This window comes from Cyanistes caeruleus, chromosome 2, assembly GCF_971803275.1.
Source record: "Cyanistes caeruleus chromosome 2, bCyaCae1.hap1.1, whole genome shotgun sequence".
NCBI lineage: Eukaryota > Metazoa > Chordata > Aves > Passeriformes > Paridae > Cyanistes > Cyanistes caeruleus.
The window spans coordinates 70,338,200-70,362,241 of record NC_141702.1 but is presented as its reverse complement, the minus strand read 5'-3'; the positions used below and the strand labels follow the sequence as shown (position 1 = coordinate 70,362,241).

At 40.1% G+C, this 24,042-nt stretch overlaps 1 protein-coding gene across 3 annotated transcripts in view; it reads right to left on the bottom strand.

Moving 5' to 3' along the window:
- Nucleotides 1-24,042, bottom strand: part of PCNX2 (pecanex 2) — a 149,318-nt gene that overhangs the window by 123,077 nt on the left and 2,199 nt on the right. For 2 of the 3 annotated variants that reach the window (XM_086877801.1, XM_086877802.1), the window contains exons 2-8: nucleotides 19,808-20,013; nucleotides 19,276-19,390; nucleotides 16,960-16,996; nucleotides 14,804-16,093; nucleotides 6,027-6,174; nucleotides 5,713-5,858; nucleotides 4,424-4,517 (exon numbers count right to left, since the gene is read on the bottom strand). In XM_086877801.1, the coding sequence (XP_086733927.1) occupies nucleotides 4,424-4,517; nucleotides 5,713-5,858; nucleotides 6,027-6,174; nucleotides 14,804-16,093; nucleotides 16,960-16,996; nucleotides 19,276-19,390; nucleotides 19,808-20,013 (2,036 nt within the window). Of the gene's footprint in view, nucleotides 1-4,423; nucleotides 4,518-5,712; nucleotides 5,859-6,026; nucleotides 6,175-14,803; nucleotides 16,094-16,959; nucleotides 16,997-19,275; nucleotides 19,391-19,807; nucleotides 20,014-20,217; nucleotides 20,283-20,394; nucleotides 20,602-24,042 lie in introns of those variants that run through there. The other variant, XM_086877803.1, reaches the window with a different exon arrangement.

The window sequence follows — 24,042 nt, the reverse complement described above, 5'->3', positions numbered from 1 at the left end:
TTTAGCTGTTTCTGAGCAGCCTTTACACAGAGACCCAAGGGCTTTTTCTGGTCCTCAGGGCACCCCATCAGTGAGGAGGCTAGGGGTGCAGAAGCAGCTGAGAGGAGGCAAAACCAGGACAGCTGATCCCAACTGAGCAGAGGGACAGTCCCTACAATATGGCACTCAGCATATAAATTTAAGTGAATAAAGAGGAAAGGAGTGATGGAGTTTGCCTCCCCATGTCACCAAGACTCAGGGCAAGCAGGTGTTCTGTTCAGCCACCTCCAGGAAAGCCAGGCTCCAATCACATGTCTCAGTGACCCACTTCAGAACAGATTCAAATGGTCTTTGTGTACTAATTTCTAACATAATCCATGAGCTGTGAATAGAGTTTATACTTTTGTCAAAGCCTGTCACAGAGCAATTTATGGCTAGAGGTGAACTTGGCAGAGTAATGGGAGCATCAAATTTAGATGCAATTAGCTCAGCAGGGAACCCATTCCACTGGGACTGCTGGCAAGAAGTGTTGCTGGCAAGCCAACAGACAAAAGTGGGGTCAGGGCAATTACACTGACAATAACTGGGGACTTCATCAGTTCTGCCAATGTTTAAATAATTTACCAAACTCAGTGACAAGAATCACCCACCAAAGTGGGGATTATGATGGAAAAGGAATTATCTACTTTTGGTGATAATTACAACATAAAAACCTCCTCAGGATTTAAGTTGGCTAGGTCTTCAAATATTTTAAAAGCTGGACTGCTAGACAAGTGAGAGACAATTTGGCAAGAACCAAGTACAGAGACAATCTGAAAAAAAAATCTAATTCTCAGTAACCTTTAATAGAATCAAGGGATAATTTTGGAAATTATTAATAAGACAGTGTTTATGCTACATTTAAGAAGCTCTGAAAATTTCCTAGGACAAGGACTGCAGGTACAGGTAATATTAGGACAGCTACTATAGTTGAAAAAGCCAACAATAAAACTAAAAAAACAAAAACAAAGACAAAAAATAGAAACTTATGGAATATATATTAATATTGATAAACTGGAGAATACTCCAAAGATCATCTCACAACACTGCAGAGCCAAAATGAGGTGATTGACCACTGATACTTGACAAGACAAAGTCTAACTGCCTTTAACAGTATTGCCTGCAATGTCAAGGAGTCTCTGAAGGAAGAAATCAAAGACTCCTTCAGATCTGGACATCTGCTTTCTCTGGCACATTGCAATCCATTGTTGTCTATCCAGCCCTTCCTAAGCCAATGAAAGGCAGGAAGCACACAAAAACAAAGAAGCAAAATAAAAACATAACACATCCTCACTTCTGTGACAGTGACATTGTTAAGATTTTGAATTATTTGTGAGAAATTAATTTCAAACGTTACACCAAGAAGATAAAATGTTTATGGGCCATAGGAATCCTACTTTAATTTCAGTTCCTAATAATCTGATGTGAAATGCTTAAGCCTACAAACAGAGAAGACAATACAGGACTCAACAGACAGAAACAGAAAGTTATAACTTGAATTTATGATCATAAAACATTAGTTGGTCTGCCTCAAGTCTTTCTTTAGGAACTTTTTTGAGTAATACTTAAACATCTTCATTTCTGCATAACAGTGTTAAAGGATAGTTACCTATGGCAAATTCATAAGGCAATTACCTTACTCTTGACAAACTAGCCACAGTTCATACCCTCCCCAGTCAAAATTCCTTCTTCTTTCACAATTGCAGCGTTACCCAGAAGCATCACAGCTCCTAGATGCCAGCAACAGGTCTGCTGCCTCTTCCAACAACACCCACAAAGCAAGAGGCCTCTTGTCATCCTCTGTCCTGGGTCAATTCTCCTCATAAAGAAGCACATCAGGGCACAGTCCATTCAAATCCACACGGTTATTCCACTTGCTCAACTCAGTTTGACATTTTCCCCTTAGGAGCAGCTTAATCTTAAAGTATAAAGCAAGCACGACTGGTGATAAGTGTTTTAAGAGCTCATACACATCTACTGCAAATCTTTGTATTGTTCTCTATGCTTATTCTGAATTCTGAAATCTGGGCTCCACGAGACCAAAAATCTACCCCCTCCTATGAAAGGAGGATGACATCTCATTTGGCTAGGCATTAATTTTCTCCTGCATCTCTTGACTCATGAAATCTAATTTGGATGGCTCATTAATGAATTCAGACAGCAGGCCTAAAGCTATTGGTTGTTTCTGCACCATTTCAATTGCTCATGAAGGCATACTGTCAAAATCATTGTCTTCTCCTCAGTTAACTTTCCATTGGCTGGTAGTTAAGTCATGTTCATCTCAGAGGTGCTTTCCGTGTCTCTTTTCTAACATCCTTCCATAACAGCAGCATCTCCTGTTGCTATGGACTACTCTTATGATGAACATCTCCACCAGAGAGGGCTCACCCTCAAGGGAATAATTTTTTTCAAGGACTCTCTACAGACAGACACACAGAAGAGATTAAGTGAAGCACCCACTGATTACATCCTGTGCTTTATTTTATCCTGTTTGCCTTTTTCTTCACTAATAACCTTTCCTTCACTGATCACTGATCATTTGGTTTATCTATAGCAATAAAGTAACCTGACACAACTGATGAGCAAGGCTGCAGGTGGGGCCAGGGGAGAGGGAAAGATGCATCATTCCTGTACTGTCCTTAAAGCAGGTTTGCTCCTCCATTTTCTGTATGCTGTGGGTGCTCCATATTGTCTAAATACAAAACTACTTGACAGTGAACACCTGAAGAAAAAACAAAAATCCCTTCCTTCCTTCCTTCCTGTGCTACCCTTCAATCTACTCACAGATGGTAGAAACTGCCCACTGAACAAACAGCTGTCACTAATCTCTCTGGCCTAGACATTTCAAACAGCCCCTGCAAAAAACAGCTCAAGCATACTTCAAGCTTCCTTGTTCCCTTTCCTTATATTAAGTTCTGCTTTGCACTTTCCTTCATGCTGCTCTCTTCTTGGAAAAGCTCATGTTCTGGCTTCCCATGGGCTCCCACAAAGAAACTGTCCAGGGAACCCCAATCCTCTTTGCTGATCTGTTCCACTGCCTGGTCTATCACTGAGACTTCCAGTGAAGTTGCTCATCTTAAGAAGCTACATGCATGTAAATGCCTGTAAAGAATATCTGAACTTGCTTTTGTTAACAGGGTTGAGCAGACCCCTTAAAAATAAACCTCATCACTTAAGGTCTGCAAACCACAGCTGAAAAATAGCACTTTAGGAAAACAGAGGTGTCACATACTCATCTAGCAAAGGCAGATTCAGCATGACTTCTTACAAGAGAAGGAAGATAGTCCTTCCTTTGATTAAAACAAATTAACTGCTAAAAGTCAGGGGACAGAAAACTATTTCTGAATTTAGGACAGATACAAGCTCATAGTTATAGGAAGGGGGTGCAGAAGAGTGTTCTGTGCAAGGTGAAACAAAGAGAGTTGCAAGAAATAAATAGAACCAAAGCAAAATGTTTGATTTTTTTAGGTCAAAACTGAACTCTACCAAGACAGAGGAGGTTTGTGTAGCTGAAGACAGACAGAACATTTCTACTACTCTTTTTTTTTTTCTTTTTTTTTTTCTTATTTTTTGACTCTTTGATACTGACAAATAAAAGCATTATTCTCATATTTCTCATACTAGCATTCTATCTAAAATGCTAATGCTGTTTTAAACACGGTCCCAAGTTTTTCAAAAGTCTCCACTGAAAGCCAAACCCTTGAAGAACAATATTTGCTATTAAAAAAGGACCATTCTCACTCCCTCACTCAACTTCTCCAAATGCTGTAAAACAGTATGAAAACCAAAATTATTTCATTAAAATACCTATGAATAGCTAAAACTCTTTCTACAGATATGCAAACAACAGATCACATGGAAGAGTGTGGAAACCACAGTAATATAGACAGGATTTGTATGGACCACTCCAAGAAGAATCTTTTGAAAAAGAAAATTGTTTGGATACCTCATCAGAGCAGCAAATTATCATTAGAGTTAATGCAGAGTGAAAGGCTCTGCTGCTGAAATCAGTCAGTGACTGATACTGACACACCACTAAAAATTTTCAAAGAATGCAACAGGTATGGGAAGCAAACCAGACAAAGTTGATAGAACAGTGCCACTTACTTTGTTTACAATTTTTTTTATAATAGCTACACTTGACTGTGGCTATTTAATTACAGAAAGTAATTAAAGCCAAGTGGATGGTTCTGGTTTTCATTTTCACTTTTTCTTTCCTATGTTCTTATAAAGCTGTCACTGTTTTAGCAGAAAACAAAAAAATTTTCATGCTTTGACTTCTCCTGAAAAGGTTATCACATTTATTCACCACTACTCCCCTTCACATGCATCTTTCACAGCTACAGTTTCATAGTTTCCAGCAAATGAAAACTTTCAACGTTTCTAAAAATAAGGGCTTACTTACTGAGCATTTGACATACAATCACAATTTGATAGCTGATGTCTAAAATTTCCTTCCTTCTGACAGCCAGCTTTTAAATAGCAGGATCTAATTTCCCCTTTAAAAAACACAGAGAGAAAAAATGTCAGTTCAGTGATGCGACCATTTGTGTACACAAGTAATTTATAAAATACACACTTTAGGTCAGGCATATTTATAAATATATATTTTTCAGTTGGTGCTCATTTCAGATTTTAGAAAGCAAATTAACATTTGAATAACTGAAAACCTGAGACAAATCAAAACACAGAAGTCACAGCAAAAATTTAAAAGGCATGTAAATTAAGCACAAAATACATCAATTAATCTAAATTCACCTTAAAATGTGAAATCAGATTTTCCTCTTTCCATTCACAAAGGTGAGGTCAGGAGGTACAAAGCAGCAAAAAGTACTGCTAGAAGTGCAGCCACAACTCCTCCCTGTTTGCAGAGGCAGCACAAAGCCAAGGGTGGATGCTGGCTGACCCAGAGGCTGCGTCACCTGCCCCACTGGCAGCTGCTGCCCTTCTGTCCCCAGCACAGCAGCGCTGCAGGCTGCCAGCAGAGCCAGGACAAACAGGCAGAAAACCAAAGTACCTCCAGGGTCACAGACCCAGTACCATGAGCATTCACTCCATGCTGGTTTTGGAGGCAACTTTAAAGGAAAATAGGGCTTTTGGGACAGCTGTCTTTCAGAGGTATGAGCCAGCACCTCACAGGGCACTACACAGGGCTCAAACCCATCCTACAGCTGCAGACTCTGAGAATAGCTTCAGAGCAGTAGCGTCCCAAGTATATGCACAGGACAAGACTTAGGTCACTCATTAATTTTTTTTAAAGCAGTAGCAATCACAACTCCAAATGACAGCAAGCACCACCATATCAAGAGACCAGTAATAACCAGCTGAAGAACAAAACTGTAAAAAAGGAGTCATATTTTGCCCAGTCAGGTCAGTGCAAGACTTCTGGTCAGGCAGAAAATGCCAGGGGTTCTTCTGAAGGGACAGAAGTTGTCTTCTGGCCTAGCCAGCATCTTTTGAGGATGATGTTTGGAAAATAAACTTCAGGCACTGTGTAAGGCTCAAGTCTGTGATGGTCATTGGTGGATTTGGAAAACTATTGCTCATCTGACTTTAAATTACTAAGCCCTTTTTTTTCCACACACACAGAAAAACATGCAACCAGTAACAGACAAGAGGAATATCCTTCCAGGACATCTGAAGTGTTTAGAAATTTCCTCATGCATTGCAATTATCCCAACTAGATAAACTCACCGTTTTCATCTATGAACACATGCATTGCATCCACGGAGAGCTCATCTTGCACAGACGCCTCAGGTCCACTTATTACTTGCAAGACAGAACTGTCTTGCTGAGAAGTTACCCGGTAGATTATCTGCCTTTGCCTGCTGCCCTGGTAACTTGACACAAAAATGTTTCAAAACTACTATGAGGAACTTTTTTCTTGTTCTCAATAAAACAAAAAGAAAGAGAGGTTAATTAAAAGTTTATGTCATTTCTACTCAGTGAAACAAAACAGCTTACATCATATCTTTGAAGTACAAAATTGTAAAGTAAACTGGCCTTACAGTGCTGCAAATTTGGCAGACTCTGGTAGCACCGGACTAGTACTAGCACGATCTTGGCTTTGTACATCTGATCTTTCCTGTTTAGGAAGTTGCTCACAGTGCTTTTCTGTTCCCACCATTTCTTCTTTTCTCTCCGTCATCTGGCTATCTGGAAAACAGGGCAGTGAAGTGGAGCCACTCTCCACAGATGACTTTCAAGAGTTTCATTCATTAGCTACTGAACAAGAGCACCTAAAAATGAAAATCTAAATCGCTGCAGTATTTGCCAGCTTTATGGAAAGCACTACCATTACTTAAAACAATACAACCACAAATCTGTTTGAGAAGGTACTCTAACCCTCATGAATGGACTTCACATTGTGTGAAGTGGTGGACAAACAAGAGAGGATTTCTGCTTTGCTGCTCCTATTGTTTCAGAGGGAAGCAATCTGTTCCTAATCTAGAATGGTAAGCGGTTGCTTTCCTGAGGGCTGTAATTTGTTCTCAAACTGTGTATACTGGCAGTGGAAAAGCAGAAGCATTGGCCCATTCCCCTTTCACAAAAGGGAAAGCAGCACCTTTAAAGAAAATAGAGCTCTTGGACAGGAAAGCAGATAGCTGCCTAATCCCTCTTCCCCATGGGCCACACACCTGGTGCAGGACAAAGGGCAAACTGGCAAAACAATTTCACAACATATTATCCAATGTTTGGAAAATACACAACTATAGATTTAAAAATACACATGAAGTATTTGTCCAATTTCTACTACTTTGAGTACCACTTATATTTATATTACCTCTCTACACATGCATGTCATTTATTCATATATATATGTCTACAACATATTTATGGTGAAGAGTGAAACATTTTTCTACAGTGCTTTGTTTATAAACCAAAACCAAACCAAAAAAATAACCTGTTAGGGTTTTAAAGTTCAACTAAGACAGTGATTTAATCAGCACCCTGTGCAGTCACCAAATTAAATGCTTTAAATGAAAGAAGGAGGTGCTTGTTGGAGATGCCTCAGCAAGTCCTGTAGCTTTTTGCACCAAGCAAAGTGTATTGAAACATACTTACCCAGACTTCTTACAATACCTGCTGTTTAAACACCTCAGATCAAGGAAAAAAACACAGACATTTCACCCCACTGAAAATTCCATATCTTAAGCCATATTTCTCACCAATATAATTACAATCATAACCTGCAAGAATCACCAGTCAAGAAACAATGGTGTCAAATCTAAGTTGGTCTAAGGATAAAACAGAATGAAGGCTTGTAAAGAGACATTTTACCTTTTATAAGGTCAGCTGATAAAACTGAAAAAAATAAACAAGCTTTTGCATTTGCAGACCTTTCAGATCACCTGTCTCATTTTCCTCAAACTGTATCAGCTGATCTACAAACACATTATTTCTATAAACTAACCAACCTTCATGAGCTAAAACATCTCTACACTAGTTTCAATTCACAGGACAAAACCCCCTCACACCCTAAAGCCTGTGCTATAAATACAATGGAACGAGCACAAGTTTGGTGTAGGAAAGTACTTTGTTGTGCATGGAGGCAAAATTCAACAGGTCTTCCAGGTCTATTTTATTCTATCGCAGGGGTGGGGAAAGGCAGTTAGGGGAAGAGAGGACCATTTTTTCCTTTCCTAGTTAAAGATTTAAACTCCAGTTTAAGCAGAAACTGTGTCATTACTGAAGCACCCCCTTAATGATGTAACCATACCTGTGGGCGGTGATGGAGCCACAGATACCTAATCAAAATGACCTTCCTAAAGGCTTGGGCTGTTCAAGCTGTAAAAACAATTGATAGAGATCAGAAACTGTGGTTTAAATAACCTAATTGGTCCCATAGTGCCCCAAACTAGCTTTAGGGCTGGAACAATTAAAAAGATTTTTTAAAATCTGATTATCTAGTGGTTTCAGAATATGCTTCTCTCTTTTCCATTCCAAGCCACAAGCCTTGCAGACTTCTTTTCCCTGCTGTGGTAAAGAGTCATAATAACAAAAACCTAAACATACTGCTTCTTACAGTCTTGATATGACAATCAGACTACACCATAGTGATGAGTACTTCCAGCACTGGAAAAGTGGGCCATGAAAAGTGACTGACTTTCAAGATTATTACTCATCTTGTTCCAGGTGACTTACACCTTCAGTATTTAAATGAAGATAGAGGTGTCTAGACTAGGAGTGCCCTGCCAGAGTATGCAATCCAATCTGCTCTACATCACCAAATGCTCCTTGCATGGAAGTTGTGCTGGCAAAGCTCAAACACCAGGAAAAACCTTTCCCAAGTGCAAGAGGGCGCCATGGCAGTGTCCCTGTGCCATTTACCACTGCTCCACACATCTCCAGATCGTGCACAGCTGGGCTCACAGTAGTATCAAGATCAGACCCAGGCTCTGCAATAGCCACATAATTTATCTGGAAATTACATGCCACATGACACAGACAGGTGAAGTGTAACTATCAGGACTCATGGCCAAATCAGTCTTGGGGCAGGGTGATTCAGAAGAGTCCTGCATAAACAGTCAAGTTTTGGTCTGTGCACCATTTTCATATCTTGATAGAGCACAAGACACAAGCTTAAGTTATTGTAGTAAATTAATTATGATAAGGAACAATTCTTATATGTCCCATACATAAGATACTTTCAGTAAACATTTTTTCTGCACTAAAGACTTTTAACTGCATATCAACATTACAAGTATACCATCCCAGTGCTGAAAAATGAACTCCTACTTTAAAAGCAGTTACAGTACCATAATTTCTTTTGCCATGTAATTTTTTCACTTCTAGAACAGATTTTAAGCATCCCAGATTATCTTTATAGACAAACCCTTGCTCTTCTTTAGGACGAGGCTGTGAACAATTTTACAGCTGAAATGAAACAGCCTTTGTACATGTATCAATCCAGTGAATCTGGAGAAGGGCCACCAAGATGATCAGAGGGATGGAACCTCTCTCCTGTGAAAAAAGGGTGGGAGAGCTGGCTAAGATTTCAGCTTAGAGAAAGCTCCAGGGAGATCCAATTGCAGCCTTTCAGTACCTGAAGAGGGACCACAAGAAATCTGAAGAGGTGTACTTTTGAGTATGTCATGATAGAACAAGGAGAAATGTCTTCAAACTGAAAGACGACAGGTTTAGATTGGATATTTGAAGGAAATTCTTCACTGTGAGGGTGGTGAGGAACTGGTACAGTTTGCCCTGAGAAGCTACGGATGCCTCAGTCCTGGAACTGTTCAAGGCCAGGCTGGATGGGGCTCTGAGCAACCTGGTCTAGTGGAAGACTCCCTGCCCAAGGCAGGGGAGAAGTCCGGGCAGGTTTTTTAACCTTTTTTATTAAGGTCTCTTCCAACCTGAACCATTCTTTCATTCTGTGATACAATAATCACAATAACCACCGACCAGTGTATCTCAACCTTAAAGCTTCCTTACTATTAGATAATTAGAATGAACTTTTATTACTCTGTAACTTTGCTCCAAAACATTTTTACTATTTGTGGCCCCTTACCAGAGTCTTCCAAACTTTCCTTCTCATCTTTTATTTACATATCCCTATCCTAAGCTTCACAGCTCGCTCCTGTAAAACAAAATGCCACTGCTGTCATAGCTTCAAACACCATCTGGTTTGAAACCTGGGCAAGCAGAATTAAGCTAATTAAGTCTGCCTCTCTTCTGTTCATTAATTGCTTTGCTACAGAATCCACTTCAACAACATTATGCTCAAATAGAAACTTTCCCTTTACAATATATTTGCTGCCTGTTCAGCCACAAAAAAATTATTTCAAATCACTCTGATTTTGTGAGTACCAGCATGAAACCAAAATTCTACAAGCTGTGAACTGCGCCATTCATATAGGTGGATTATAAATCCTAAGAACATTCCTAATCCTTTCTTCACCAACTGCTTTATCAGAAACATCTAGCTTATGCACTTTACTCTCAACCCAAATTTGCCTATTATACCACAAATACATTAAAAGAAAATACTGACATTTAAGCTAGTCTTCCACCAAACAACAGGCCTGCCCAGGGAATACCACACTGTCCAAGAATTGATACAAGAGCTCAGCACGGAGACTGAAGAAGCACACGTCATTGTCCATTAATGAGGATTGCCACATTAATCCTGAAGCAACAGGAAAAACCAGCAATAGACATTGTACCTGCTACAGGAAGTGACTTGCTCGAAATAATCTCCTGTGTCAGCAGCAGAGCTAGGAGTAAGTAGCCTAATCATTATACTTAGGAATTACATCAGAATACAGACCTCTGATATAACCTCATATTTTCTTTGCAGATGTCAGACTTGTCATCATACATACTACTACCTCTTCGACTTAAAGACTGAAATTTTAACATGTTAACCTGCCAAGCCTTCCACATTAAGCATCAGATTCAGAGAACTGAGTTCTGCACACCAGTTCCTCCACATCCAAAGAGTTGCACCACATGCCATGTGGCCCTTCTCTGGCACAAGAGTCAGGGATGATACACAGCTGCTCCAAGAGATGAGCTAGCACCAAGCAGGGCTTTATTTCCTAGGTGCTACCCACCTGCCAGCAAAATCACCTGCTGTCACTTCCCACCACGACTGTCAACTGCACCAGTGACTCAGTGCACAAGATCCCACTTCCCCATGACTAGATGGCATGTGATAGTCCTCTTTCTCACATGCAAGGAGAAAGAAAAAAATAAAAAGTCTAAAAATACCCACAGGAGTATGTTTTAGTTTTTTATAGGAGAAGGGTAATTACTTGGGATCCAGAACAAGTCACTTGAGGTTGTGGTTTGTGCACTGCCCAGAATGATGAATACCTCTTCTAAAAAGAGCCTGCAAAACATCTGAATTCAGGCCATGCAGCCCTGGTTTAGTTTCTCCCGTGCCAGTCCCCACCACTCCCACGGCAGGCCTTGCTCCCCGGGTGATAATACTGCCTGTCCAGCTGTGCCTAAGGGGACATACAGGAGGTTTTGCCCTGCATGAGTCTGATCCATAACTTCTTTACTTGGTTCAAGACACATCAGAGGGATCCAAAGCAGCCAATAAACCCAGGTTTTCTTACACCTCTCAAATGACTGAAAAAAAATTGCAGTTGCCCTACAACACACTCTTCATGACGTGGGTGGTTCAAGTGTGATTCAAAACTGAAAGGACACTGCTCTGAGAGTCAGTTTTAGCATCAGTGTCAGTGGTATTTTCTCACAATCTAGAAGAGGTGGAGTGGCACTTAGAGCTTTTATATCCTGTATTTTAACAGGTTAAATCTGGCATCCTCAGAAGTGTAAAGAAAGGCTTTCATTTTCTCCAATTTTACCTCATTTTACCAAGCTGTCTACTGGCAAAGGCTTATGTGGTCAGGATGATAACTCCTCTACTTCCACAGAACACACAAGTTCTGTGAGGGACCACCCATAACAAAGACTCATCCATGACATTCACTCACTTGCCAGACTGTTCTGATGAGCACATTTCCCCACCTTCCACAAAGTATGCAAAATATCAGTTTTCTTTCACACAGCTCTGAATCGTCAGCTTTCCAGGAATTTTCCAAATCTTTCACATTGCCTAATAAAAATCTTTCTGGGGTGCATTTCATGCTCATTTGGACCAGGCATCTATTGCTAACTTTTGCCAATTAGACGGTTTGAAAGGTTAAAAGAACAAAACCAAACAGAATTAACCTCCTCCCTCAAAACAACTGGTGCATAGCTTGACTCTGTATTCCCACACACACACTTTTCTTAACAACCACTCTAATGTGGGAATAATGTTTATTCAGATCTGTTCCAAGATACTGTATTATTAAAGCACAGTTGCAATTGCAAGGCTGTAAACAAATTAAAGGCTTTCTCATTCCTAAAATTCAGTCTTGCTAAGGGGAAGCTGCCAGTAATGACAGTAATTTATTTTAACAAACAGCACGTTCTGACTAGGCTGGAAAACAAAGCCTACTTGCTCTTAAAAATAACTGCCTTTGAACTACCTCTCCCAAATTCAAGGAGTTCAGATTGAATCTCCTTTTTCCCACAGCACCAGTTCAAGGTGCAGAATTCACAGCTGCCATCCCTGCCCCTGCAGGGCATCTCCTTTCCAGTCCCTCTTCTGCTTCAGGATGACACTTGCTGAGCCCACACTGCATACAGAGACACTTAATTACACATATATGCAGCTCAACTTCACTATCTCACAAAAGTAGAGATTTAATAGAAATAGGAAGATTTAGAATAGATATTAGGAAGAAATTATTTACTGTGAGAGTGGTGGGGCACCAAAACAGGTTGCCCAGAAAAGCTATGGATATTCCATCCCTAGAGATGTTCAAGGCCAGGTTGGATGGGGCTTTGAGTATCCTGACCTAGTGGAAGGTGTCCCTGTCCATGTCAAGAGCTTGGAACTAGATGATCTTTAAGGTCTCTTCCAAACAAAACCATTCTATGCTTCTATGAAATTCAGTTCAAGTCATTAAATGAGAGCTTGGTTTGAGGGAAGAGGAGAATTCTTCTGTTTCCTCATGATCTTGTATAAGTGTCCTGTTCACCAGATCTAAAGCACAGTAACTGCACACACAATAATAAGTTTTGAGGTTGGGGTTTGGGTTTTGTTTTCACTGTGGAATCTGAGTCTGACTTATTTTGATCATCCATTGCTTTCTTTCATGCAGCAACCTTCCCTGTTCATATTATCTGAGGATACTTGTCTGAAAGGCCATTCTAGATTAGCTGCACTCTCTCTTTTTTAATTTTCATTTAAATTTACCTCTGAAATTCTCTTTTCCACCTAAGTCACATCACTCAGAAGTACAATTATTGTGTAAACACTCCTTTTTATGGCTGAGGAAACAGAAAAACATCACAATCTGCTTGCTGCACTGTTCACGTTGCTGTGTGCTGCTGTGCAGGTAGGTGACTCTGCACCCCAGGAATCCAGCAGGGCTCAGCAGGCTCAAGTGAGAAGCAGGGCTTGCTCAGCACTTGTCTTGGGCAATCAGAGCACAGACTGGAGCCAGAAGGGCAGGCTGATAAACTCGATAGAGAAGGACAGAAACTGCAGTGAAGAATAAACAGCCAGAGAAGGCAGGAGAGATGGGTAAGATACACCAAAAGAGAGGTGGCACGTCTAGGAAGAGCAAAATTCACTTCTGCTGTACCACCCTCCTCTCAATTCCCTCATCAGACGGAACTGAGAGGAGGGTAAGTACAGGAGAAGTGAATTCAAGCTGTGGGGAGGCAACAGCTTTAGGTGGGCTCAACAGAGTAGAAAAGCCTAAACCAGCAACAGTGTGGATTGCTAGGAAGAACAGAAGGAAAGAAAGTGTACCAATAAGAAGAGGAAGACAAATAAGTAGGTGGCACAGAAGGGGAGTGCCTAAATGGAGGAAGGAAAGGCACAGAACTAGAAAAAGTTCTAGAAAGAAGAAAAAATGAACCCAGGTGAAAGATGGAATGAGATAGGGATGTAATACATTAGCTAGGACAGACTTAGAGACAGACAGAGTGAAAGGTAAATGGAATCTAAAAGAAAATGACACATTGAGAAGATAATTCTACTTATTTTTTTGACAAGATAAAAGCACACATTTCACAATAGTTTTTAAAAACCTTTTAAGTCAGTTGGGCGTTTTTCATGTAATGGAAGGCTCATGCAACAACAAGCTGGTGGAACAGGGAGCAGACAAAATAGGACTACCAAGTTGTTCTTCTAGAGTACCATCAAGTTTCTTATCTTCCATGCAAATTAAGTACTGAGAGTGCATCCTCTTAGGCTTTATTAAAACAGCTTATTATAGGATCTAAGGTAAAACAAATGTTTTGGAGAAGGGGAAGATACAGGTTGTCTCATTTCACTTTGAGTCAGATCTTCTAAACCAGCTGTGCTGACCACTTGGGGAAGTACCACGAGATTGCATCTGCCTTCACTGCACTGTATCTCACATCTTCATTAAATGGCCCTACTAATTTTGCTGGAAGGCCACTAGAGACACTATAAACAAGTCCTTCCCAACAGAAAAAGGTCCTAGAGCTCACTGACAGCAACAACAATGCTGATTAAAACCAGAAATTTCTATACAAAAGCTCTAAGTTGTACTGCATATACATAATGGAAAAGTGCATGGGAATATATTATTTTTCATTAAAATACTGGGGGCTTTCACTGAAAACAGCCACCAAACTTTCATCCTTAAAATGCAAATATTTTAAGTGACTGAAAATAAAAACTCTTATCTATTGAGAAGAGGTACATGACTTCTCCTTTTTTTTTAAATTATAAGCCAACCCACAACTATCCAGGAAATTTAGAAATATATGTATGTGTGCGCACACGTGTTAGCTAAAAGCAGAACCACATCCAGTGACAATTTCAGCTTTCATAGGCAGAGTCACACAGACAACTCCTCAACAAGCACCTGGTAAGATGTGCAAGGGCAGGTGCAATGCTATAGCTATACATATTTTTGCAAGATACTTCTGGTATTCCAAAAATCCAGGCACACTATTTTAGTAAAGAATACTACATACATAATGGATACCTACAAAGCTTATTAGGTTTGTTAGAGGAAGGAAAATAATTTTCTTCAAGAAGATAAAAATATTTTAAAACTGCAGCTGACACTATCACACACACTCACTAAACCACTTTGCCCCACTGAGTCCAGCCCTACCCTGGCCCTATTAGCAAAACAAGTCATCCTCTGGGAATTAGCATTACTGCAGATATCCAGCTAAGTAATCAAATTCTTCACAATATCTTTATTCCAAAAAAATTGTAACCCATGCATAATACCTCCAACAAGCCCATTTTCCTTTGTCGTCTCTGTTTTGACAGTGGATTGATTAGATGTCTTCATCTTTGAGGTATTAATGGATTCCAAGAGGGAGACAAATTCTAGAAAGTTAGATTCGTTGGGCATCTGACCTTCTTTAGCTTCTAGATCTGATTTAGAGGTTGGTAAGGTCTTTTCTTTGTCAGATACCTCCACAAAATTCTTACTTAAAAGCACATCTGTCCCACTGTCTACACTCAACACCCGCATATGCCTCTTTTCATGAGCAGTTCTACAGGACTGTGGGTCTAGGTTATGCAGGTCTTCCTTAGAACTTAAATCCACAGTCTGGATATTTTCCAAAGCGTTCTCCTGATCTGGATCTGAACAAGTGTTAGTTTCTAGAGGTGTATTTGCTGGGTTGCTGAGCTCCTTTACTGCATCACCCGATTCATAGCCAGAGCACTGGTTGGATGACAACTCTGCCCTCAACATTTCTGGAGTTCTGTCACTTTCACTAACTTCTGAGCAAGGCTTAGCTTTACTGTCCTCAGACAGGTCAAACGTGATAACAGGGATTTTGAGCTGTTCATTAGTTTGCTGACTTGACCAGCCTGCTCTAACTACACCAGAGTCAAGGGCTGAGCTTGTTCTCTCACTTTCCAGGGCCTGTAAAGGCACAGAGCCCGGTAGGTCACTGAGGGTGGTGTTTGGTGTAGTACTCATTGTGATGACAATTTTGATGGGCTCACACAGCTGGTCTCCAGGAAGAGAATTATCCACAACTACAACAGCAGTCTCACTGTCTGAGCAATCAAGGTCCTCATGGCTATTACCAGCATTGCAAGAACTTTCCATCTGCTCACACTCTTTGGTTGCAACGGCATTGCACTGTGGGTAGTTACTGGTAAAGCCTGTCTCTGGCGATCCATCTGGCAATTTCTCTCTTTTGTAGCTTTTAGGATTACTTAAATAGTCTGAAATAACTGAATTTTCACTGTCCCATGGCTCTGATGAAACTCCAGTCCTTAAAATATCACCTTGTGATGAAGAAATATTGGAGAAGTTTTTAGCTATGTCTCTGTCCACAAGAATATCTTGGGATCCACGGTGGCCACAAGGCTGTCCATTCACTCCTTTTTCATTTACTCCATCACCAGGAAATGTTTCCATAACAGCTGGTTTTGTTGCTATTGCTGATGTGGTGGCACCTGAACCAGAGGTTGTAGAAACAGGTAATATATCTGCTTTGATACAGGGTGAGGTAGATGAAACTGGTGGTGTAGCCTGGTCTTCTAGTACCATAACACCTAAGAAAAAACATTTTGGCATTAGGTCTCACATGAACACTAAGCATTTTTAAACTATGATCTTTAACCAAGAAAACCTGATCCAGAGCAAAGCAAAGGAAGCACAGATGACATAGCTGATTAAAACAGTTCCAAAACAAGGAGGGGTTTTTTTGGTAGCTACATATGAAGTACTACAAAAGCAAGATAGAACCCTTCCAAGTCAGGACAAGTTTAGCAGCATGTCTATTTAAATAATCAAAATAGCTGAAGAAACTGCTAGTTTCAAAATCAAAATGTTTTACAGAACTATCCCCACTTAGGGAGAGGTGAAAGAAAGAATAAACCAATGCTGCAGGTTGCTACATCACTTTCTACATTTCCTAAATGGTCACACAGGATATGGTGATCAGCTATAATAAAAACAAAGCAGTATTTAAAATATTAAGACATCTCAAGCACTGGAAGTGTAAGGCAAATTAAGGTGTACTGGAATATACAACACAGACCTAAAGGTTGACAATCACAATAGAAGTTTACAGCCAGATGTTCAAGGGCTCTGAGATTCAATTTAAGTGGCAGCTTCCTACTTTGATGCTTTACAGAAGCATTCCCAAGAATGTGAGGCAAGGATCTTTCATCTCCCTGTATCAAAATGGGAAGAACTATTTGCACACCCCTCAAAAGGTTGCATTCCAAACAGCTTGGCTGACAGCTGAGAAAGCTTAGTCTGTTAGAACATCCTTGAAATTTAGTTCTGGCTCTTCAATTCACACCCTAATAGGAGGCACAACAGAATCGGCCATGGGGTCCTCTATGGCATTACTCTTTATGCCAAGCAATGATTAAACAACAGTTTAAGGGGATTCATAAAGCCTTTAAAATACCTCTAAGATCTTCAATAGTTTCCCTTGTTGGCAGATCCTAAAAAAAAAAGAAACACACAAGGTTAACATGGTCATTTATTAAATTTTGTTGGGAAAAAAATATCTATCAATGTAGCTATCAACAGTTATCTAAGGTTAATTACAGCACTGGTAAGCTGCTTAAAGTCACTGAAATTTGAACATGTACCTTGCACAAAATGCAAGGGGTGGGTGAGGGAGATGGTTATAGAGCAATCATGCTCCAAACTGCATCACTGCAATTGGATGTGATGTTTGGGGAAGGAAAAGAAAAGCAAGATGTTCTTAAAAAAAAAAATTGCAGTGCCTAATCCAGATACTTTCTTTTTTTAATCATTAAGGAATAGAATGTGTTCATATGTTCCTCTTTTCCAGCTATGTGTTTCCGAAGCACTAAAATGAAAAGTTTGGCCTCTAGCATTGGTAAGTATTTCTCAATGGAAAACTAGAGGACAGAGACATTAAATTAATATAGAATCATTTAGATTCCAAGAAAGCCTTGAAGGTCATTTAGTCCAAATCCCCTCTGCCATACACACACACACTCAAAGCAGATACAGTTTGAGCAGATTGCTCAGGACCATCTCCAACAGAGCTTTGAAAACCTCCAAAGAAGGAGATTTCACAACTTCTCCGGAAAACCTCTTCCAGTATTTGACCACTCACTTGGTATGGGAAAAAACCAAACAACATACCAATCACCAAGAAACAAAACAACCCCACACAAAAGACATTAAATGTAACTGATCTAACTAGCTTTCCAAGGCTGCAACTGTTTCTTATCCTGTCACTGGGCACCTCTGAGAAGAGTGTATTCAATCTGCTGGGTATCTTACTATTAGAAAGCTGAAGGCAGCAGTAAGCTCTTCTAGGCTTACAAATGAATTTAGTCTTACAAAGGCTAAAACATCCCATCTGCCTGTCCTCACACATCATGTTCCTCAGTCACCTTGGTGGTTTCTGCTGGGTTCTCATCAGCAGGTCAGTGTGCATGGGAACTAACTGGGGAGCTCAAAACTAAATACTCCAGAGGAATACTTCAGGAGTTCAAATTCAACAGCCTAAGTGCATAATTAAGAACAAGACATTGAAAAAGATGACTGTGGCTCTCTTCTGACTGACAGGCACAAAAACCAAGAGGAAATTATTTTTATTTTCTAAAATTTAATGGTGGTATCTTGGTAACTAGAACAGGAGACTTGGTTTGACAAAACCCAACCTACATGTTTTGAAGTGGGAGAGTAGGATGAGATCCCAGGAAGACATAGGTTTGGAGAATGGACAAATACCAGAATACTGGAGAGTAGGACAGAAACAAGGTGAAAAATATCTTACCTCACTGAAAAAAACAAACCAAAAGAACTATTAATGTCTGTGAATCACACAGATGCTACAAAAAGGTAAAAACACTCCAGGAAATGAAGATATAGTTCTGATTCAGAACAGGATTTGAATTATTTGTATTAAATAGGGATAAAGGGTGGGTTTGGAGGACTATGAAGACAGAATGAAGTATCAAATAGCCACTTATTCAGAAATCACTAACCATCCTCTGCACTGACTGAGGCAGGAGTCCTGTAGAAAAAAATAGCATGGCATCATATAATTAAAGATGTTATCACAGTATGCAAGGGGAGTAGCTTAAGACTACACAGACAGTGTTATTCTGTTTCTTAGCTTTTTGAAAACTTCTTCATCTTGAGTGTTTCCTATTTTTTTTTCTTTAACAACACTTACGTACATCATCTTCACTTCATATACCTTTGATTTATTAAGCATAGCCAACGGCGTTGAGTGCACATACACACAATTTTAACCTCCCCTAGACATCTCCGAGATTTAAATGGCTTTTATGCTTTGTTTAAATACTGAAGAGATGTTTTTGGTTTATTTTATACACGTAAGTCTAGTTACACAAAACCGAATTATTAATGCTCCAGGAGCAGATCCCTTGAGAGGCAACAAAATAATTCTGATTGCATTAGCCTCTCCCTCCTCTCAAAGGAGCCCCAAAAGCTATTGCTCTTGGCAAGATTTATGAAGGCCACTTGCTCTCTTATATTGCTATCTATAGAGCAGAGAGAGCCCTCCTAAGAAGTGCAGCATTACGTATGGCAATTTCAGCTCTGCAAAGCCAAACCTTCAGGACAAGGCTGACTGGCAGTCATATCCAGTAGATGCATTGAATGACCCTTCCTGCTTGGAAGCTATGAGCACCTGGCAACACAAAACCGCTGTGTGTAGTGAGCTGTGGACTGCACGAGGTGAGGACACTGCTGGAGGAGTGCACATACTAACCGTGGCTCCAGGTGAGTCCTGCGAGTGCGGAGCCTGCACTCTGGAGCTGTCGGGAATTGTCTGCGTAGAGTCATTTTGGCTGGTCTCACCGACGACATGATCCCCCGAGTTATTGCTGAAGGAGAAGCACATGAAAGATAAAGCAATGCTTCTTACCACAGGGCATCACAGTGAGTTTTGGGAAGTAGCTGATGAATAAGAACAAAATGGTAAGAAGTAGCACAGCAAAATGAAGTAACAGCACTTCTTTCCCCTCCAATGATGAAAGCATAAGGGCTGTAAAAATGCTGCACTTCTTTCCTCACCAAGGAAACTGCTGCCCGACCTCTGAATCGGGTGCAGCTCTGCCTGCTTCAGCACAAGAACATTTCAGCTAACCAGCTGAAAAGCACTAAGCAAGTTTTTGAAAGCATCATTCTTCACACAGCTGTAAGGAGTATTCTTGCATTCAACAGACATTTCTGCTATGAAGGACCATCGTGCAAACTCACCCATTTTACATAATGCGCCAGCAATACAATGAAAACCTTACCTACAGTTTGAGGACTGAACCACTTCTCCTTTTTGAACCTCTGTATCTTTACACTGCCTTCCATTTTTTCTTGAGAGCTTTTGTTGAATTACTTCGCCTTTATCAAACATAAGGTGCAAACGGTAGCTGATCACCTTTATTACCGTGAAGAAAACTGTCACTGAGCTGCAGTACACAAAAACAGTCACTGCATTTGCTGGAAAAGCCTACAGAAAGAAATAATGAAGACACAATGATAACAGTTAGCTTTGAGAAGATGCTGCTAAAATTTTTACATACAATATCTGTATTGAGTTCTGCTCACAGAAAAAGTTTAAGGGTTTCTTCAAGTTTCAAACCATTTTACAAGATCTATTCCTCTTTTTATTAGCTGTGGATATTATTTATTATCTAAATCAGCAAAATCTTACCATTGACAAACATTATATTTAAAATACTGCACTCCCATGTTAGTGCAGCTGCAGCCTTCCCTAAACTATGAATTCAAAAAATACAGACACAAAATGAAACATTAGTTATCTACAAACAGAAAACCTTTAGAAAAATTCTGTCATCTTAACCCTGTAGGTCAGTTAAATATTGCATACAGTAAAACACTGTAGTTTGATGTCCACTTTCTAATGCCTCACATGTTCCCAAATACCTTAACCACTGAGGAATTTTAAATAATTAGTCAAGACTAGTCAAAACAAATTAATAAAAACGCAGTTAGAAAGGCATCCTGTCCTGGCTGAGGCTGGAGGAGTGAGTGATTGGCTGTGTGTTGCCAGCTGGGGTTAAACTATGACACAACCTCTTTGAATTATTTTTCTAAAGTACATAATTGTTAATTCGCAGCTGTCTGTGATCTGTTTGCTGATCTGTGATGAGCACTACAGCTCTTAGTCATTAAAATTAATTACAGTTCAACTATAATCTGTAAAGTTCTTCCACAGACATGACATACTAACAACTTTTTTATATGCAAACACTTCCTTACAGTAAAGGGCAAATCATAGCAATGGAAACTTGCAGTTATAATTGAAGTACCAAAGTCTCTACCATTGTAGTCATGGAACATGCTTAGGTGTTGTCATTGCATAGCTGCAGTCTCTCAGTGAGTTTAATCTCTTTTCAAGTTTTAGGCGTTTTATTTAAACAGAGCTTTACCATATTCTTGCAGAAGAGCAACAAAAAACCCCAATCAACACAAAAAACAAAGAAGGTTTTCAATACTCAGGACTTGCTAAAAGCCTACTGAAAGTAATCTTTGAGAATTATTTTTACTTTAGGACTAAATCAATCATTTTTTCAAATTCAGAAATAAATCACACTGACCACACAGGTAAAGGGAAGGAAACAAGGCATGCCTATTTCATCTTTAGGACAAGTCACCACATTTATCTTGATGTTGAAATTAATACGTTGAATCATTTCTGTGTTGTGACAAGCAAGTGGGATGCAATTCTGATGCTGCTTTTGGCTCACTGGGACTTCATACCATCAAGATGTACACGTGAATATTTTCAAGCGAATCCTTTTTTATGACTGTTCTGATTCAGATACAAAGAATCTATTGCACAATAGTGGGGGAACTATTTAGGATGTGCATACTACCACTGATCCCTAATAAGACAGACACGACTTTCTACAAGTTGAGGCTTAAGTCTGCTCAGAGTACTTCACAGTACTGTGTAAATACCAACTCTCAGCATACCCTTCAGTTATTTAGAGAACTCGGGCCAGAGAGGATCCATTTGCAAGGTCATGTTCTCAGGGTATAAGGCTTAGTGGATGAGGTTGAAGAACTGGAGGTTAAAGAATTTGTGGTTTATGACTAATGTTTTTATAAAACGAGTAAGAAATTGCTCGGTTTCACGAAGAGCGACAGCCAATTATCTGTAATAACTTGTTTAAGAGAGATTTGTTCACCTTCTAAGGAATCTCTTCAACTAGAGACTAAAATGCACAGATCAACCACTCATTATTAAATAACAACACAGAACAGCCCACTAGAAAAGAAGTGCTTTATAGGTGACATTCATAAAGCTTAATGAATATTATATGAATAATGTCAAGAGGACACAACAAAAATAGATTTCCAGTAGCGCAGCCTATGCATGCAGACAGCATGCTACAAGAGAGATTCAAAGGAAGCTCCCAGATTTTTGAGTGGAAAACAGGGCCAGTTTTAGCAAATGCTGAGTGCTGCATGTCCTCATCCCTGCCTCGTGACCAGACCTACCAGAGGTGTGCCCTGAGCCAGCCCATGGTCTCCGTGCCCCTCTGTCCAAGGTATGCTGTGTTTTAGCGCCCTTACACACCAAGACTGCCAATGGCCAGTGCATCGTTAATACTCTGAATCTTGGGGCAGGCTGAGTGCTACAAGCCAGCAGGTTGCTCCCTGTCCACATGAGGAATGAGGAGAAAGATGAAGCTGATAATGGAAAGCCCTCCATTCTGTGAATCAGGCCTCTTGCATAAGGTACCAGTGTCATACGACTGCAGTTGGTGCTCCCAGGTACAGACAGGTGAAAGCTATCAAATCCACACTAAGGAGGAATTAATTTATAGACCACTGAGGAATTAGATGATAGGGTCATTTTTGATGCACTATAGTTATAATTAGCCTGGTTTTCTATGAAAATGAGGTTCTATAATCACATCATGTATCTGTGCCTATTCATCATCTCCCTCCATCCCCACAGTTGAAAGGTAGCCAAAGAATTAAAAAGTTATTCAGCAAACTTTAAGAGAATGCGCCCCATTGGGCAAGGTCACAGCAGCACACCTCCTCCATTAATGAGAGGAACTCACACAAGCTCTCTGACCTTTTGATGCCACCCCAGTGACAGGAACAGCTTCAACTGAGCTGACATCTTATTAGAAGCTAGGAAAATAAAATCCATAAATACAAATCCATTAGAAAGTGGGATTCATGACTTCCCACAGGTTCCTATGGAAGCTGTAGCCCTAGTTTTCTTCATTCTTGTCTCATTGAAAACTCTACCATAATGTACATTTTGTTCTCTAGTAGCTTCTGTTGTTGTACCAGGCACCAGAATAGCGTGGGGTCACAGCCAGAAATGCAGGCTGATGTACCCCAAATGCAACCCAACTCATTGCTGCAAATGCAACAGAGTTGACATCACCACATAAGGAGCACCTCTGCTTGGGGCTTCTGCCTGCCCAGAGACTGTTCCCAGAAGAACAGCCACATTCTCCTTCACATGTCTACTGACATTATTTGAGTAGCACAAAGGTGGAGGTGACTGAGATACGTACATAAAGGTATGTAACCTTTGAACAAAATACCACGCCTTGTAAATTGGGCTTAATGATAAAGGGTGCTTAGACCCAGATGTATCCCACCCACTGTTTGAGCCCGAGGCATCTAAAGCAAGGCACTGCTGCACCTGGGTCAGGGACCTACCATTCAAATGTGCAGTCAGCCACTACCATCAGAGATATGCGTGGGAGACATGACACTGTGGCCAAAGATCCATGCTTATATATTAATTAAGGTGAATCCATACTAAGAGATGTCCATCACACAATATAAAATATGGGAAAGCAGGTAGCAAATAAAATTGCAGGGGGATTCTAAGTGTGTGTCCTACCACACAATAAATATAGTATGTAACTGGGTAGCCTATCTCTCTGCTGCGGAGATACATGTATCCTTAACTTTGTTACAGAGTGGGGTAAAGGGTGGCCAAGTGGGACTGGAAGCAGCTGACACACTGCTAGTTTTATCACAGCTTACCTCTGAGTAATTTATGTACCCACACCCTTATACTGCCATGTTGTAATTCTCCTATCACAGCATGATTTGAAGATCTAGTGTGTAAGAAGTAAGTTCAAGGGTTCCCTGTCCAGCAAAAGGCAGGAGAAAAATTCAGTACATTGTTTTGGGCCATTGCCTAAACATGATGCACATTCTCTTGCAGCTTATAAAATAAGCTATAGTAGAAGTATTTCCCAAAGTTGCATCTCCAGGTCACTGATGTTTTTCTGGGGCTGAATTCAGCCTGGGAGCTGAATACTAAAGAGTTATCACTATTTTCATGTGCAAAACATGTAGGGATCCTCAACTGTTTGGTGGAATAAGGTAACTTTAATTCTTAATATATTATGAAAGTTGATATGGCACAGTTAGAAGAGATCTCATTATAATTTTGAAAGTTGATTTGAATAGCAATGATGCTCAAAATATCCAATGTACATTTTTAATGTTTAAATGATTAAGTAAATAA